We start from the raw sequence: 13,765 nt of genomic DNA on the forward strand, positions 1-13,765 counted from the left end.
AAAAATATTTTTATTATTTAAATTGAATTCAGCTAGATCAAGTTGAGATACAAAAATTTTAATCCAAGTTTAACCTAAATTGGGCTAGGCGGGTTACCCAACTTTTAGACAGCCTACTCAAATCTCATCAGAAGTATATTTTTATTAATCATTATGAAAATGAAAAGATTAAAATACGATTAATAAATAATATATTTTATTTTAATTACGAAAAAATATTTGAATTGGTGAGTGAATTAAGAGTTTCGAAAATTGAATAAAACCTATAGATATAGTAAATTGTAATGAACCAAACATTCATGCCCTCAGTCTGCTGCTAAGTGCTTCTGCATAAGATTCGGAAATACAATCTGAAATGGACCAAAATTAGATACTTTTTTCACCAAACTAAAAACTAGTGTAATTAAAAAGAAAAAGAAAGATAAAAGTTGAGATTAGCACATAATCTCTCAATATCTCCCATTAATGGTGGGTTTGGGTGGAAGGTTTACGCAATCCATTATAGCAATCCAAAGATTCTCTTTTTCTCCAACTTCACTTTCCCTTTGCTTCCGTTTCCTTTCTCTGTCTTCTACTCATTAATCAAATATCCGTTTCGTTCCTTCCTCTCCCAAACAACTTCATTTCTCTCTTCTTTTGTGGGAAACCCAAAATTATTGACATGAATTTGGATCTATCTTTGTTATAAAATTCTTTCCTTTATACATATTTATAACAACTTCCAATTTATTTCCCTTTATTTTCCTTCTTCTGCGAAATACCATGGGAAACATCGGAAGTAGCGGTTCACATGGCTGGCGTAGGAACGGCAGTCGCCGGAACCACCCTCCGCCGCCGCATCCGCCGCAACCGCCTGCTCCATCTCAACCTCAACCTGAAATCACTGCCAATCGCTACGTCTTTGCCGCCGCCACGCCTTACCCTCCCCAGTACCCCAACACGAACCCTCCCCAATACTATCAATATCCAGGCTACTACCAGCCTCAGCCGCCGGTTCCCTTGCCTCTTCCGGCGCCTTACGATCATCACCATCGAGGCGGTCCGCACATGGAACCCGCCAATTGGGGTAGGTATCCTTATGTACCGATGGTGCCGCCTCCTCCAGTGCCGTATATTGAGCATCAAAAGGCGGTTACTATAAGGAATGACGTTAATTTGAAGAAGGAAACTTTGAAATTGGTACCTGATGAGGAGAATGCTGGGAAGTTTTTGGTTTCTTTTACTTTTGATGCTACTGTTGCTGGAAGGTATAAAACTCATAACTTTTCCGCATGAAATTTTCAATTTTCGTTGTCAATGAGAACCAGTAGTTGCAGCTTGATTGGAACTTTACTCTGTGCTTAGAATTGATGTGATTATTGTTTAAAAGCTGTCTTTATTAGAGCTTGAGATGTATATTATGTCAAATTAGAACGATAAGTGTATTACAGTTGGAGAGAGAAGCACTTTTAGATAGATTAAGCTTGCCAAGGGATTTCTAAAATATGGACGTTTTGGGTGGAATTGAATGAATGATTATCGGGCCAGCTTTTGTTAACTTATATCAATGTTGTAGTTTGTCTGTTGTGATTCGAGGTCTTAAGGCTTCCTTGCTTGAATGGGGTTTGACAATGATTAAAGAACCTGGTTGTCTGTAAGTTTATTTACAATTGTGAATCTACTTTAAAATACATACCAATATGGCAGGAAAAAGGATGAAAACTATTGAAATGGTATTTCAGAATCCTGTGCGTGTCAAAATTCAAGCTGTGTGATTTTGTTGTTTTACTTGACAGAGAAAATGTTAATAGCTTTAATGTAATCAAGACTGAAATGATGGTGAGTTCTGTGTCCTGGTGGTAATCGATTATGGGAACTGCTTAACTTGACTAAATTATGGAAAAGTAAGCTCTATGCTTTGCTTGAAAGAAGTTTTGCAATAGATTACCGAAAAGAATCATGAATGGTTTGTTGATTGGCACAACTTAGGTGACAAGCATTTATCTGGCACAATTTCTTTCTGAAAATGTACAAGTACATTTCATACCGTCCTTTGGTCGTTCAATCATATCACATTATGGGTGGTATTGTACTTTGAATTGTTCTAATGGATATAGCATTTATGGTATTTTTGTTTCTCTAGCATCCATGTAGCCATTACCGACAAAGTCTTTTCCTTTTCTTCTTCTTACTAGCATTTATGCATTGAGGTTATTTCTTATACAGCATCTTATTTTTCTTCTGTGTTGCTTCTCTCTACTGAAGATTGCCATTTGTGTGTCTCTGATATAGTTATTAACAAGATGTAGTGTTTTCTTTTGCTCTGTGAACAGAATGACTGTTATTTTCTTCGCAAAAGAAGGTGAGGACTGCAATCTAACACCAATGAAGGAAAGTATTCTACCCCCAGTAACTGTGCCTTTCGAACAAGGTCTAGGACAGAAGTTCAGACAACCCTCTGGAACAGGGATTGATTTCTCTATGTTTGAGGAGTCTGAATTACTGAAAGTGGATGATGCCAGTATCTATCATCTGGCAGTGAAAGCAGAGGCATTGCCTGTCAACCAGAGTGGACCAGATGGAAATCAAGTGGCGGGAGCCATGAATTCTCAGATAACTCACTCAGGCAGTGTTTGAGAAGGAGAAGGGTGAATACCACGCTAGAGTAGTGAAACAGATTCTATGGGTGAATGGTATGAGGTATGAGCTGCAAGAGATATATGGAATTGGAAATTCAGTTGATAACGGGGTCGATGCAAATGATCCTGGAAAAGAATGCGTCATTTGCCTTTCGGAACCTCGGGACACAACCGTTCTTCCCTGTAGGCACATGGTAACCAAACCAATTTTTTTCTCTGCATTTCTTTTTTGGTGTTTTATAATATTGGTCGATTAGATGAGAAATCAGGGGCAAAATTTGATTGTTTCCCTAAACCAATAAATAACAGACCTAATAAGGACATTATATCACAGTGGTGGGTCTCAAATAAATGGTGGATTTCGCCAATTTTCAATCTAAAAGTCTATTCACAAAGAAGACAGACAAATGCAGTAAAGAAGATACTATATGCATATGACTGGTTGCTGAGTCAATTGTTTTGTTTTTTTTTATCATAATGCAGTGCATGTGCAGCTCTTGTGCAAAGGTTTTGAGATGCCAGACTAATCGCTGCCCAATATGTAGGCAACCTGTTGAGAGGCTTTTGGAGATAAAGGTCAACAATGGCCCTGATGAATGAGATGACTATGTTTCTTCAAATATCTTCCTGTATAGCTTGTTCCCTTTTTTTTTTTGAACTTTTACCCCCATCTTTTTCACTTTTTCATTGCCTCTCTCTCACTATATGTTTGGCCTTTCTAATAATCAAACAGGAAGTTATAACAGTTATGCTGCTACATAGAATGAATGAATTGATGGAATTTTCACACAATATCTATTAGCCAAATAGGTGCTTTTCTCATCTGTGAAATTTTCTATTATGATCTGTTACATTTTTTTTAATGTTAAAGAAGAAACAGTAAAAATCATATGGTCGAATCCCATCTTATAAACATGATTTACCCAAATTTGAAGAAAAACCGTGTAAGCCCAGTCACCTAACTCGTGGAGCCATCCACATGTTCAACATTAATCTTTCAATGATCCAACAAAAAATCATAATCTTAACGGCTATGATGCATCGCCAATAATAAATAACAACTCAAATTCACCTCTAAGAAATACAAATCTTAAAGGAGCGACTTCATGTTATTCGTGTCAGTGTCATCATATATTCTAGGAATAGCCGTTTGTAGTTTTATAATGGAGGGTCTTTCGTCCTCCACAACTCTTTTGTGCTGTCAAATGGATTCATCTCACTGGAATTCAATTCAGTTCAAACGGTTGTAGTTCAAGACAACCAACGGGTTAAAGAGGTGAGCGGCCAAACTTGCAAATCAAAATGACAGAAAAAATGAAACCACCACCTTTGTCTCGAATCTTGATGATGGTCTAATCATTGCTTGTAGCTAGAACCACCAATCTTGCTGGGAAGTAATAGCTTATCCTTGGCGCTGCTACTTAATGATTCGGTGTTGCTTGATTGACTTTCTGCAATACCTGGTCTCATCCAGATTTTTATGTGCCCCTCTTGACAAACCGTAAGTACAGATTCCTGGGTAAAAATCAAACCCGAGAGGGGTTCAGAGTGTACGCGATGAGCAACCACTGGTGAAATTTTTGGAACATCTCGAATGCTTGAAGCAGGTTGCAGGGTACCCAATGGGGATACATTGTCCCAATGGGAAGACTGGCTCCCGGTGCTGTAAGTAGGAGACCCTCCAGGAGGGCATCGACGTAATGGCACCACAATTTCATCCATTACCAAGTCCCACAATAGCAATTGTGTGTCCTACAGAGATGAAGGCGGTAATGAGATATATATAGCAGGTGCTACAAGGAAGCATATTCTCAGAGCTTGATGTTCAGTGCTAATATATTAATGCTCAAGCACTACAGTCGGATGCCCCTCTTCAACAGGAAAGAAGGAACTATTTTTTTATGGTCAAACATATTTTGGTGCGCATCTGTGGGTTGTGTGGTTGGGATGGTGTCCATTATTTGGCAGGGGGTTGCTTTTCCCCACATGTTAAAGGATCAGACGGGAAAAAGAATCACAATAACCAACTTTTATAACCGTGTTCCTTGACCATAAAATGTTTTTGTAGGACGGTAAGACATTTCATAAATCTGTTCATCCCAGAATTTTCTCCAAGTACTCCCTTCTTCTCTGCCAATATTTTTTTTGGATTTGACCATCATTGTTCAGTTTAAGCCACTAGTATTCCCATATTAGCTGTAGACGGCACTATTAAACAAGAACCTAATCCAAAAAACCTACAACGGATAGTAATCTATGCAGAAGTAATGTTACATAAAGGAGGCAACCCCCCACTATAAATGTTGCTTCGTAACTTTAACATAAACGTGAACCATCTATAACTTGCAAAAGCAAAGACAATTGCACAACTCAAGCGTGATCCCACATAAACACAATCAAGAAACAATCAGAATTCGTAAGCAGGAAAGAACCACAGGAAAACATGGCATAAAGATAACAGGGCAGTCATTAGTTTGACCAGATTATATACCTGTCCAACAGAACCAAATCGGTACATCACGGTCTCCGCTGTGCCATCTGAATTAGGTGATGACCAATATGAATCAAACGCCACTCCACTGACCTGTCAGTGCCAGTTCATAAGAAATGAGTCTAGAGACATCATCCAAAATAAATAAAAAAGAAGCCTTCATTAGAAGACAAAAATCTCACCCACGAGTTGTGCCCCTCACCCCATGCCACAACCTTCCGATCTTCCATACTCCAAACTTGAACCAAATCATCTTCGCCCCCAGTCAGAATATATTTCCCATCCATACTGTTCAGTGGACATTGTGTCAATAACAAATTTTATTTTATGTATAAAACAGATAATATTGACAAAAGGAGAACACAGTATACTCTAGAGAAACAGCCACAAGTTTAAAAAGTTTAACAGCAAAAACAGAGCACCTCCAAGCACAACACAGTACAGCACCATAATAACCTTTGCCACCACATACAAGCTGTTCTTTTGGATAATCAAACACTCGCAGATAGCCTGCACCCGGCATATGAAAAGAGAAAAAGAGAACTTAAACTTCAAACAAACTAGAAAAGAAATGACCATAAAATGTAAATTATATGAATTTGAAGTAAAATACCATCTCTTCCAACGGTGGCCAAGTAGGCCCCATCAAAGGAGAAAGCAATGCTATTAATTGACCCTTGACAAACATGCCACCTTGCAATTGGATTACTCTGCAAGTAAAAATGGCACATCAACAAAGTGAAAGACACAGAATACATGGAAAGCTTGGAGTAAAAAGTATACGGCTTCCTCAATGATGTCAAACAACAGTCAGACTAATCCCAAGTTATGGTGCTAAGGTAGGTCCACTATCTTGCCACGTACGAAGACTATCATAGCATTAACTGTAACAAAATAAAAAATAAATATATACACCAGCAGTCAAGCACAAGACTAAATTCTTTCTTCTTTCTTCCTTCTTCTTTCATTCCTGTACCATGTAGCCAGCTAATCTGTTGAGTAAAGGTTTGCAGCATGCATGATTAACATGGGCTTCTATATGACTACTTGCAGCTCTTCAAAAAAAAAAAAACAAATATGGGCAAACTTAGGACTAATTGCAGCAGTCTAAGAAATTTGGGTGTAAATTACCATTTTCATAATCTAGATCATGAACACCCCAGCTGCATAAAAATCATCAAATTTTAAACAAAATATTTTCCAGCTAGAACTTACTAGATAAGCGAAAAATATGTTATAAGCAATAAAGCACCCACTAGAGCTGTACAGATGATATAATGCTAATGGCCTTCTCCTTTAGGTAAAGAAGTTCTTAGGTAAAAAAAAAAAAATACTAATTTCAGGAAGCATACACAAATGACAAAGTCAAATTTCTAAAATAATCACCAACTGGTACCTTACTGTAACGTGCATGTGCTACAGAAAATTGAGTTTGGTCTTTTATAACAGAGAATGAAGAATCGCCAGCACCATCCTTGTTCTAGAGGGGAAAAGAAGAAAACGAAAACTCAAAATCCAATGTACTGTATAAAAAATCATGAAATTCGTAAGTTTTACCCCCAGATGAAAAACAGCCTTGAAATTATTGGAACTTGCTTTTTCATACACATACATATTTCCATCAGCATGAGCAACCACAAAAGTACCATCACCTCCAGGAACCCATGCGATACTAGTACAGCGACTGCTGGAAATAACAAGCATTAGTCAAAAGCCAACACTAGAAATAAAAAACCATCAATATCAAAGATAAACACCAATTAGTCACAAAGTTGGTTGCCCCTTTCCATTATCCTAAGGGAAGCCCAAGAGGAAAGCAAAGGCAGAAGCAAAATTACAAGTCAAATATTGCTAACAAGGTTAACAATCAACTCATAGAGAGGCCAACTAATTGCTAAATTTAAGCGGATAACATTGATACCTTAGACATAAAGATTGAATATTGAAGGTCAAAGAGAAAACAAATAAAGCACGCTACAAAAAGGTCTCAAAGGTGGATGGAAGATTAAATTCATGGTCAACCAAAAAGGCAATATTGCCCTGTAAAACAGCATATTCCAGAGAAAGATATTTTGATAATGATCTTATGGGGTAAGCTACATATGCACACCTGAAAGAAAAACTAAGCTATATGATGTCATGGAAAATTATTCTGCTTCCAAGCCTTTGGGTATTACAATATGTCTTTCTTCTATCCTAGAACTGAAACATATAAATCTGCGAGTCAACACCATGCAGTAAGACCTAAAACAGAACCTGCTGAACATGGAGGCTTAGAAAAGAACTTGGGTAGGGAAAATAAGTTGAAAGAGTCTTTAACTTTGAGAATGTCGAAAAAATGTATAAAAGATGTGGTATTCTTAATCTTGCCTGTTATTGACACAACCATCTTTATTGTAATGATGTGCCCCAACAAGCTTCTTTCCAACGTCCTGTAACTGCTGTCTCAGTGACACGGAGTAAACTACAGCAATAAAACAGAACCCATAAGTTGCAGAATTTAAACCTTGGAATCAAAATTGCAAATCAGAACAATGATTACCATCAGCAGAATTCAACCCAATAAGCAAATCATGCCCTTCCTTGGCATCCTGATCAAAAGCATGGCAGACAGGGTTTGAATTGCTGAAATGGATAGACTTTATTGGATCCTGCGTCAAACATCAAGGTTCTTAAAATAGCACCATGTAAAACCCTTTCCATTCATCAAACATCAAGCCAAAAATCTAAATTACCTTTTCCTGAGAATTCAAATCACTTATAAAAATAGCATCACCAACATTGGAGATTAAATAAGTTCCTTTCCCATCAAAATTTGTATTAGTCATTGAAGTGCTTGAACTTGAAGTACCCAATGACCCAATCCTACTAGTACTACTAATACTTTTACTCCCACCATTCCCTCCAACAAAGCTAAGAGCACGGCTGCCATTTCCAGAACCTAGCCACCTTGCTGCAGCTGATTTTACCCCAGTGCTAGCACCGAAGCTGGAAGATGAAGCTGTTGGAGTTGACGGAGCTGGCTTGTCCTTTAGATGCGCAAGGGTAACCTAGAAAACCAATATTGAAACACAACACTTGAAATTTGAGTTTAGAAACATGGGCATTAATTTGAAGTCCTTAATATTCAATCTTTCAACAAACAATGCTCTAATTGAACATGAAAAAGTAACCTATCAAAATCCATCCATTCAGTGCTTCCAACAAATGAGTGTTTGTTAAAACCCTATTTTTACTAATAAATCGGAAATGTTATTATGTAATAAGAAATTTTAAGTACAAACCCACCAAATTGAAATTCCATACTACAAGTAAGACCTACTTAAAGCGAAATAAAAAAGATGGATCTTGATTACAACCCCAAATATAATCTCTCCCATTTTTAAAATAATCTAAGAAAATGGACATATAAAACCCTAGAAATTTTGAAGTTACCTGAGTAACAGTCTTGCCATGAGCGTAGTGAAGAAGGCTAGAAGGGTGAGTCTTTTCATAATGAAGCTTATATCGACCTTCTGGGGTTTTAAAATAAGTTTTCAAGCCCGGCGATTGAGCGTTCGCCGATGAAGATGATGTCGACATCATACCGTTAGCTGTGTTGATCATGCCGTCTCCTAATCATACACCCAAGAATATCATCTGATCATGACACTCTAGGGCTTCCTCTTATCTTCTTCCATTTCTTCTCAATTCTCAATTTTTATCATACTAAGAAAAAGACAATAAAAACCCAAAAATAAAAACAAAAAGACTTCTTTTTTCTGTTCTTCAATGGCAATAGCCTAAAGGGATCAAAGAAAGGAGCTAAGAGGAGGGGAGGATCCTGTGTGGTTGCAGCTTATGATAAGTTTCTTAGTTTGCACTGATCGGTCTGTAATCTGAGTTTTGCTTCATATTTTTATATAGTTAAGAGTTTGACTTTGTGGCCAAATGAGAGGAAAATCAACACAATGGACGGTGGAGATGGGATGGAGAATTGAAGAGAGCGTTTCTCAGGCTTTGAAGCTATAACTTAGAAAGGGTTGGGAGAGACTGACAGACAAAGATGAGATTGAAGAGAAAAATGGCAATGAGTCTGTTTTCCTTGGTTTGGTGTTTGAGATTTGATTAAATATATTTCAGATTTTTTAGCTCCAATTTTCACTTTTCTAAACTTAATTAATTTATGGGCTTTTTAAGGCTTAAGCCTACCTTAGAATGTTTTTTACAAAAAAAAATTAGTAAGGTTCAAAGATTGGGCCTTTAATAAAAATTATAATCCATATTTTTTTAATTAGCACCAACCCAAAAAAATGAATGCCGAATGAAAAGGTTTTTATGAACTTTTGTTAAAGTTGAGACTCTCAACTCAATGACAAGATAAAATAGATAAATTTCTATTTCACTTTGATTTTTTTTTGAAAAAAAAATGAAGGGTTTCATTGAATGGACTACATTATAAATTTTTGGTTAGAGCAAAGAAATACCAACATTTCAGGAAAGTCAGATATAATAATTCATTTATTTTAGTTATTTAAATTATTTTTTTTCCATTTTGGATTCAACCAAAGGAAAAAAAAAAAAGCTTTTGTCAATTTGGTAAAGATCCAATAATCAGGTTCAAAGGCCCAGCTTGTTTTATGAAAATATCAATGGGAAAGTAGTAGTAGATATATGACAAATTAAACTTCCAGTGAACCAATGAAGAAAGACTCGGCATATAACTTAGTAAAGCTCTTCAATTTATTTTCCTATCATTATTAACTTATACAAATTTTAAAATGAATGAATGGAGCAAAACTTTGTTAAGGGGATCAATTCTTTCTTGTAAGAACAAACCAGTTATAGTGGATGTAAAAAAGTTACATACTGCTGGAAGATGTCAGGAAAAGTCATGGTGTTAACGCTCAAGATTGATAATGTAATCTCTTTATAACCCATATGGTAAGGTATCAAAAGTTGAAACCAAATCCACCACCTCCAAAGCCTCCGGGAAACCCTCCATCAAACGTAAACGTGAACTGCTGTCCCCCACCACCACCACCACCAAATGGGTTGAAACCACCACCTCCCATTCCCATGTCTTCGATATCTTCTCCCCTGTCATACTTTGCTCTCTTTTCGTCATCCCCAAGAACCTGTAAAATGCAATCTATTATTACCATTTCATATATTTCATCTTTAGAATGGATGGCGTCAATCAAAACGTATTAATCAGCAAAGTTTAAGTTAAAGAGAGTTGAATATTAATGAACCAGACCTCATATGCGGCAGCAATTTCCCGGAATTGTGCCTCAGCTTCTTCTCTGTTATCAACATTCTTATCTGGGTGCCATTGCAAAGCAAGCTTCTTGTATGCACGTTTAATTTCAGCAACTGAAGAAGTCTTTGAAACCCCTAAAATCTTGTACCAGTCTTTACGTTTGCTCATCTTCAAAGCTTTCTCAGCTCTCATAAGTGCTTCACGGATATTCATGTCCTGCAAAGCAAGCAACTTTTAGCTCTCATGAACTCAGAGATGCACATAATTAGCATAATAACCAAAATATAATTCTAAGTAGATCTAAACTTTCATTAACAGTAAGAAGACAGCAATGAAAGTTTTAACATAAGGATTTTGAGGCTGTTACTCTATTATATCATCCATTATCACTTGCCAATAATTCGTAGAGTGACTAAAAAAGCCATGAAAGCAAACAATTTATTAATCTCTTCAAAATGCACAAAACCTCAGCCTCAAATCTGTCCCACACATATGCCTATAAATTTAATATTATGACTAACCTGAGGTGATTTTTGAGCCGCTGATTTCAGATCATCCACAGCACCTTCCCAATCTTCTGTTAAAAGTTTAGCCTCACCCCTCTGAAGAATGCAAACACAGTTAAAGAATGAGCTATGGCATTACGTTCAACAAACTGTAGTAAAAACTTATACCAAGTGAATCTACAGCAGACCTGTACTAAAGCTTCAAGGAGTTCCCCATCAATGTTAAGTGCCTCGGAGCAACTACTTGAAGCATCTTTCCCTCTGCCAAGCTTAACCAAGACCTTACATAAACCAAGGTGAAGATGCACATTATGAGCAAGATGATTGGGATCCAATGCAAGTGCACCTTTATAGTCCTCGACTGCAAGGCGTAGCTTACCCTTGTTTACATTATCCTCCGCCTACACAATGTTCCATTAGCCCAATTAACAAAATTAGGACATATAGTAGACAATATGACCAACTTAATGTTATAAAAAAAATGTTAAATTGAAGGTTGCTCAAAAATAGGGCTCATACCGAACAACCATATCTAAACCTAGGCTAAGCTAAAACTAGACATAAAAGGGAAAGGCAGGATAAAAATATGCTTAGTAGGCTTACACTTTTAGTCTTCTTCAGTAAATTTTTCAATCCAAAATATGCTTTCTTCAGTTCACTGTGCTCTGGATCAAGGCGGAGACCTTTCTGGTAATGCCTGAAAAGATCATGTATCACGTCTATTTAATCACTATTCTTTAGGTAACCCAATAGTAACATAATACTCTTTTGCAATAAAAAAAAGAAACCTTTGAGCAACATCATGATCTGCTAAATAGTAGTATGCTTGACCTCGAAGGAGTAAGGCCTCAAGATTGTTCTCATCTTCCTTGAGAATAAACCCAGTTTCTGATATGACACTAGAATAATCTTTAGCTGCTAACAGCAACTTCGCCTTCAGGATCTTAGCCTGCAAACAAATGAAGCAAGTTAGACTTTATAAAGATTGCTATAACTCAGGGAAAGATAAAAGAAAAGAAAATTAAAGTCGGTGCTACCTTTGAGCATGCTGGTGAAAAAACTAGCACAACTCTGTCCAGGTATTCCAGAGCTTTTGTATGGTCTCTAGAGTCAAAGAGACTGAAAGCTGTTTCCAGAGCACTTTGAGCCTGACGCAATTGAGACAGTTCCTTTTCACCAACTGAATTTCCAGGTTTTAATTCCAGAAACTTTTTGTAGCTTTTCTCAGATTCCTCATATCTACATCATCGAAAAAGCGCCTGTCATGTAGTTTTCCAATCAAAAGATGAAGATAGAGAGAAGGATATAAAGAGAAGACCAGAAACTTTTTATTTTCAAGGGGCAAAGGAACCATAAAACTTCAAAAAAATCCATACCACATTTTCCCAGCAAGTATAAGAAAATGTCATCAAAGACTTCAGAATATCTCAATAAAACCATATTTTGTAATAATCCCTTCATTTTGAATAAAACATGAAAAAGGGAAAAATAGCTATTGTGAATGATAGAATGCAAATTCATGTCCTAACATCCTAAGTTTCAACAGTACCGGCATAGTTGTCGCAGGATGGATGCACGGTGAAAATATGCTTCTGAAAGTGCTGGATCTGTCTCAATAGCAGCATTAAGATCATTGAGTGCCTCACTGTAACGCTTCACTTTTATATTCTGTGAAACACTCTCAAATAACTCAGCAGCATTTCCTGGCTTTCCACCTGCACATCCAAGTGTAAATTCTAAGGGCAAAGAAACAGGGAATGCATGCATTTGCTAATTAACAGTTACAAAAACAGATCAATAAACTGAAGAATACCAATTCTAATCTTCAAACAAGAATCACTAGATATTCTGCAGCTGAGACTTAAAAAATCATACAAAAATCAAACAAAAGATATACATTTCTACAAAGATGTTAGCAGTTATAAGTAGTCATCACTTTCATGCTGGAACCACCTGGTGCTTTTCAGTTCAATTTTTAACTATAGTACATTATAAAAGGGTGAAATTTGATATTCTTCATCATGCTGAACTATCCGATAGAAAATTTATACTCCACTAATGCCAAACAGAGAAGGGTAATGAACAAAAATGATGATAAATCATAAAAAGAATGAGGAACCTATACGTCTCAGGCAACTAGGATATTAAATTGATAATCCTTTTATAGCCTCATTCCAAAGAGGCCTTTCATTTCATATTTTCTCTCTAGCAGTTTTGCATATTACAAAATTCAAAACTTCTTTTCTATACTTATAATGAAAAAGAAGAGTCTTTTTTTGGTCACATGTCTACTCAATGGATAAAGAAAGATTACTAATGGATAAAGCAATTAATAACGCATATGACTAATTGACTATCCAAGGACTGCTTTTGAAGAAAACAATAATCCAAGAAAATCCCCAAAACAGTTTCTTTGACAATGAATAAAATTATAATCAAAACTAAAACAAACAATTAATGTAAAAAACAATGTAATTTTTCCCTCCAAAAGACTTCAAGTTTCACATGATCTCTAACGCAAGAACTTCCTTTATCCTCAAACAAAACCTAGATAATGAATAAAACTAAAGATTCCGTATTTAGAGGTAAAACCCACCAACTAGATGCAAGGAAACCCCAGATCAAATCGTGAAATGTGCACAGTCCTCAAAAAAAAAATAAAAAAGAGTAAAGAAGTTGACTAACCCAAAGCAGAAACGAGAGGTTGAAGACAAACCAAAACGAAATGGAGTATGAAAACTGTGTACAGCAATCCTCTCCAAGCCATCGAATTGAAGGTCCAGCTCAAACTCAACGTCTTCAACATCTGTCTTCCTCTCTTTCTATAGATTTACATACCACTTGTTTATTTATTTGGTGATTTGGAGACGTCTCAATATTGGGGTAGTCGTTGGAATTTCAATTAAGC

General features: G+C 36.5%; 2 protein-coding genes and 1 pseudogene across 4 annotated transcripts; 1 reads left to right on the top strand and 2 right to left on the bottom strand.

Moving 5' to 3' along the window:
- The first annotated feature begins 388 nt into the window (after positions 1-388).
- Positions 389-3,410, top strand: LOC107889609 (probable E3 ubiquitin-protein ligase LOG2; annotated as a pseudogene).
- A 99-nt stretch (positions 3,411-3,509) lies between these two features.
- On the bottom strand, positions 3,510-9,199 carry LOC107889608 (WD repeat-containing protein 20 homolog). Of its 3 annotated transcripts, none has more exons than XM_016814094.2 (11): positions 8,545-9,199; positions 7,845-8,159; positions 7,652-7,760; positions 7,480-7,573; positions 6,706-6,793; positions 6,506-6,589; positions 5,723-5,819; positions 5,532-5,619; positions 5,292-5,397; positions 5,110-5,202; positions 3,510-4,370 (listed from the first exon to the last, which is right to left on the bottom strand). In XM_016814094.2, exons 1-11 carry the CDS (start codon positions 8,713-8,715, stop codon positions 3,975-3,977), a joined length of 1,641 nt encoding a protein of 546 aa, XP_016669583.1. In that variant the 5' UTR covers positions 8,716-9,199; the 3' UTR covers positions 3,510-3,974. The 3 variants fall into 3 exon arrangements, with proteins under 3 accessions (XP_016669583.1, XP_016669582.1, XP_016669584.1); XM_016814093.2 differs by having other exon boundaries at positions 6,667-6,793; XM_016814095.2 differs by lacking the exon at positions 6,506-6,589 and having other exon boundaries at positions 6,667-6,793.
- A 610-nt stretch (positions 9,200-9,809) lies between these two features.
- LOC107889610 (dnaJ protein P58IPK homolog) lies at positions 9,810-13,733 on the bottom strand. The gene is made up of 9 exons (XM_016814096.2): positions 13,543-13,733; positions 12,407-12,572; positions 11,895-12,096; positions 11,646-11,806; positions 11,461-11,554; positions 11,046-11,258; positions 10,873-10,953; positions 10,349-10,567; positions 9,810-10,226 (listed from the first exon to the last, which is right to left on the bottom strand). Exons 1-9 carry the CDS (start codon positions 13,661-13,663, stop codon positions 10,041-10,043), a joined length of 1,443 nt encoding a protein of 480 aa, XP_016669585.1. The 5' UTR covers positions 13,664-13,733; the 3' UTR covers positions 9,810-10,040.
- Positions 13,734-13,765: the final 32 nt, after the last annotated feature.

Source organism: Gossypium hirsutum, chromosome A09, assembly GCF_007990345.1.
Source record: "Gossypium hirsutum isolate 1008001.06 chromosome A09, Gossypium_hirsutum_v2.1, whole genome shotgun sequence".
Lineage (NCBI taxonomy): Eukaryota > Viridiplantae > Streptophyta > Magnoliopsida > Malvales > Malvaceae > Gossypium > Gossypium hirsutum.

What these genes read in the sequence shown, in the direction of transcription:
- LOC107889608 (XM_016814093.2), bottom strand. Translation starts at nt 8,715, where the DNA reads ATGATCAACACAGCTAACGGTATGATGTCGACATCATCTTCATCGGCG. An exon ending in ATGGCAAGACTGTTACTCAG is followed by an intron (nt 8,160 to 8,544) that starts GTAACTTCAAAA and finishes TTGGTTTTCTAG; the next exon opens with GTTACCCTTGCGCATCTAAA. An exon ending in AGGCTGTTTTTCATCTGGGG is followed by an intron (nt 6,590 to 6,666) that starts GTAAAACTTACG and finishes TTTCCCCTCTAG; the next exon opens with AACAAGGATGGTGCTGGCGA.
- LOC107889610 (XM_016814096.2), bottom strand. Translation starts at nt 13,663, where the DNA reads ATGTTGAAGACGTTGAGTTTGAGCTGGACCTTCAATTCGATGGCTTGG. An exon ending in ATCCTGCGACAACTATGCCG is followed by an intron (nt 12,097 to 12,406) that starts GTACTGTTGAAA and finishes TCGATGATGTAG; the next exon opens with ATATGAGGAATCTGAGAAAA. An exon ending in TCCTTGAAGCTTTAGTACAG is followed by an intron (nt 10,954 to 11,045) that starts GTCTGCTGTAGA and finishes TGCATTCTTCAG; the next exon opens with AGGGGTGAGGCTAAACTTTT.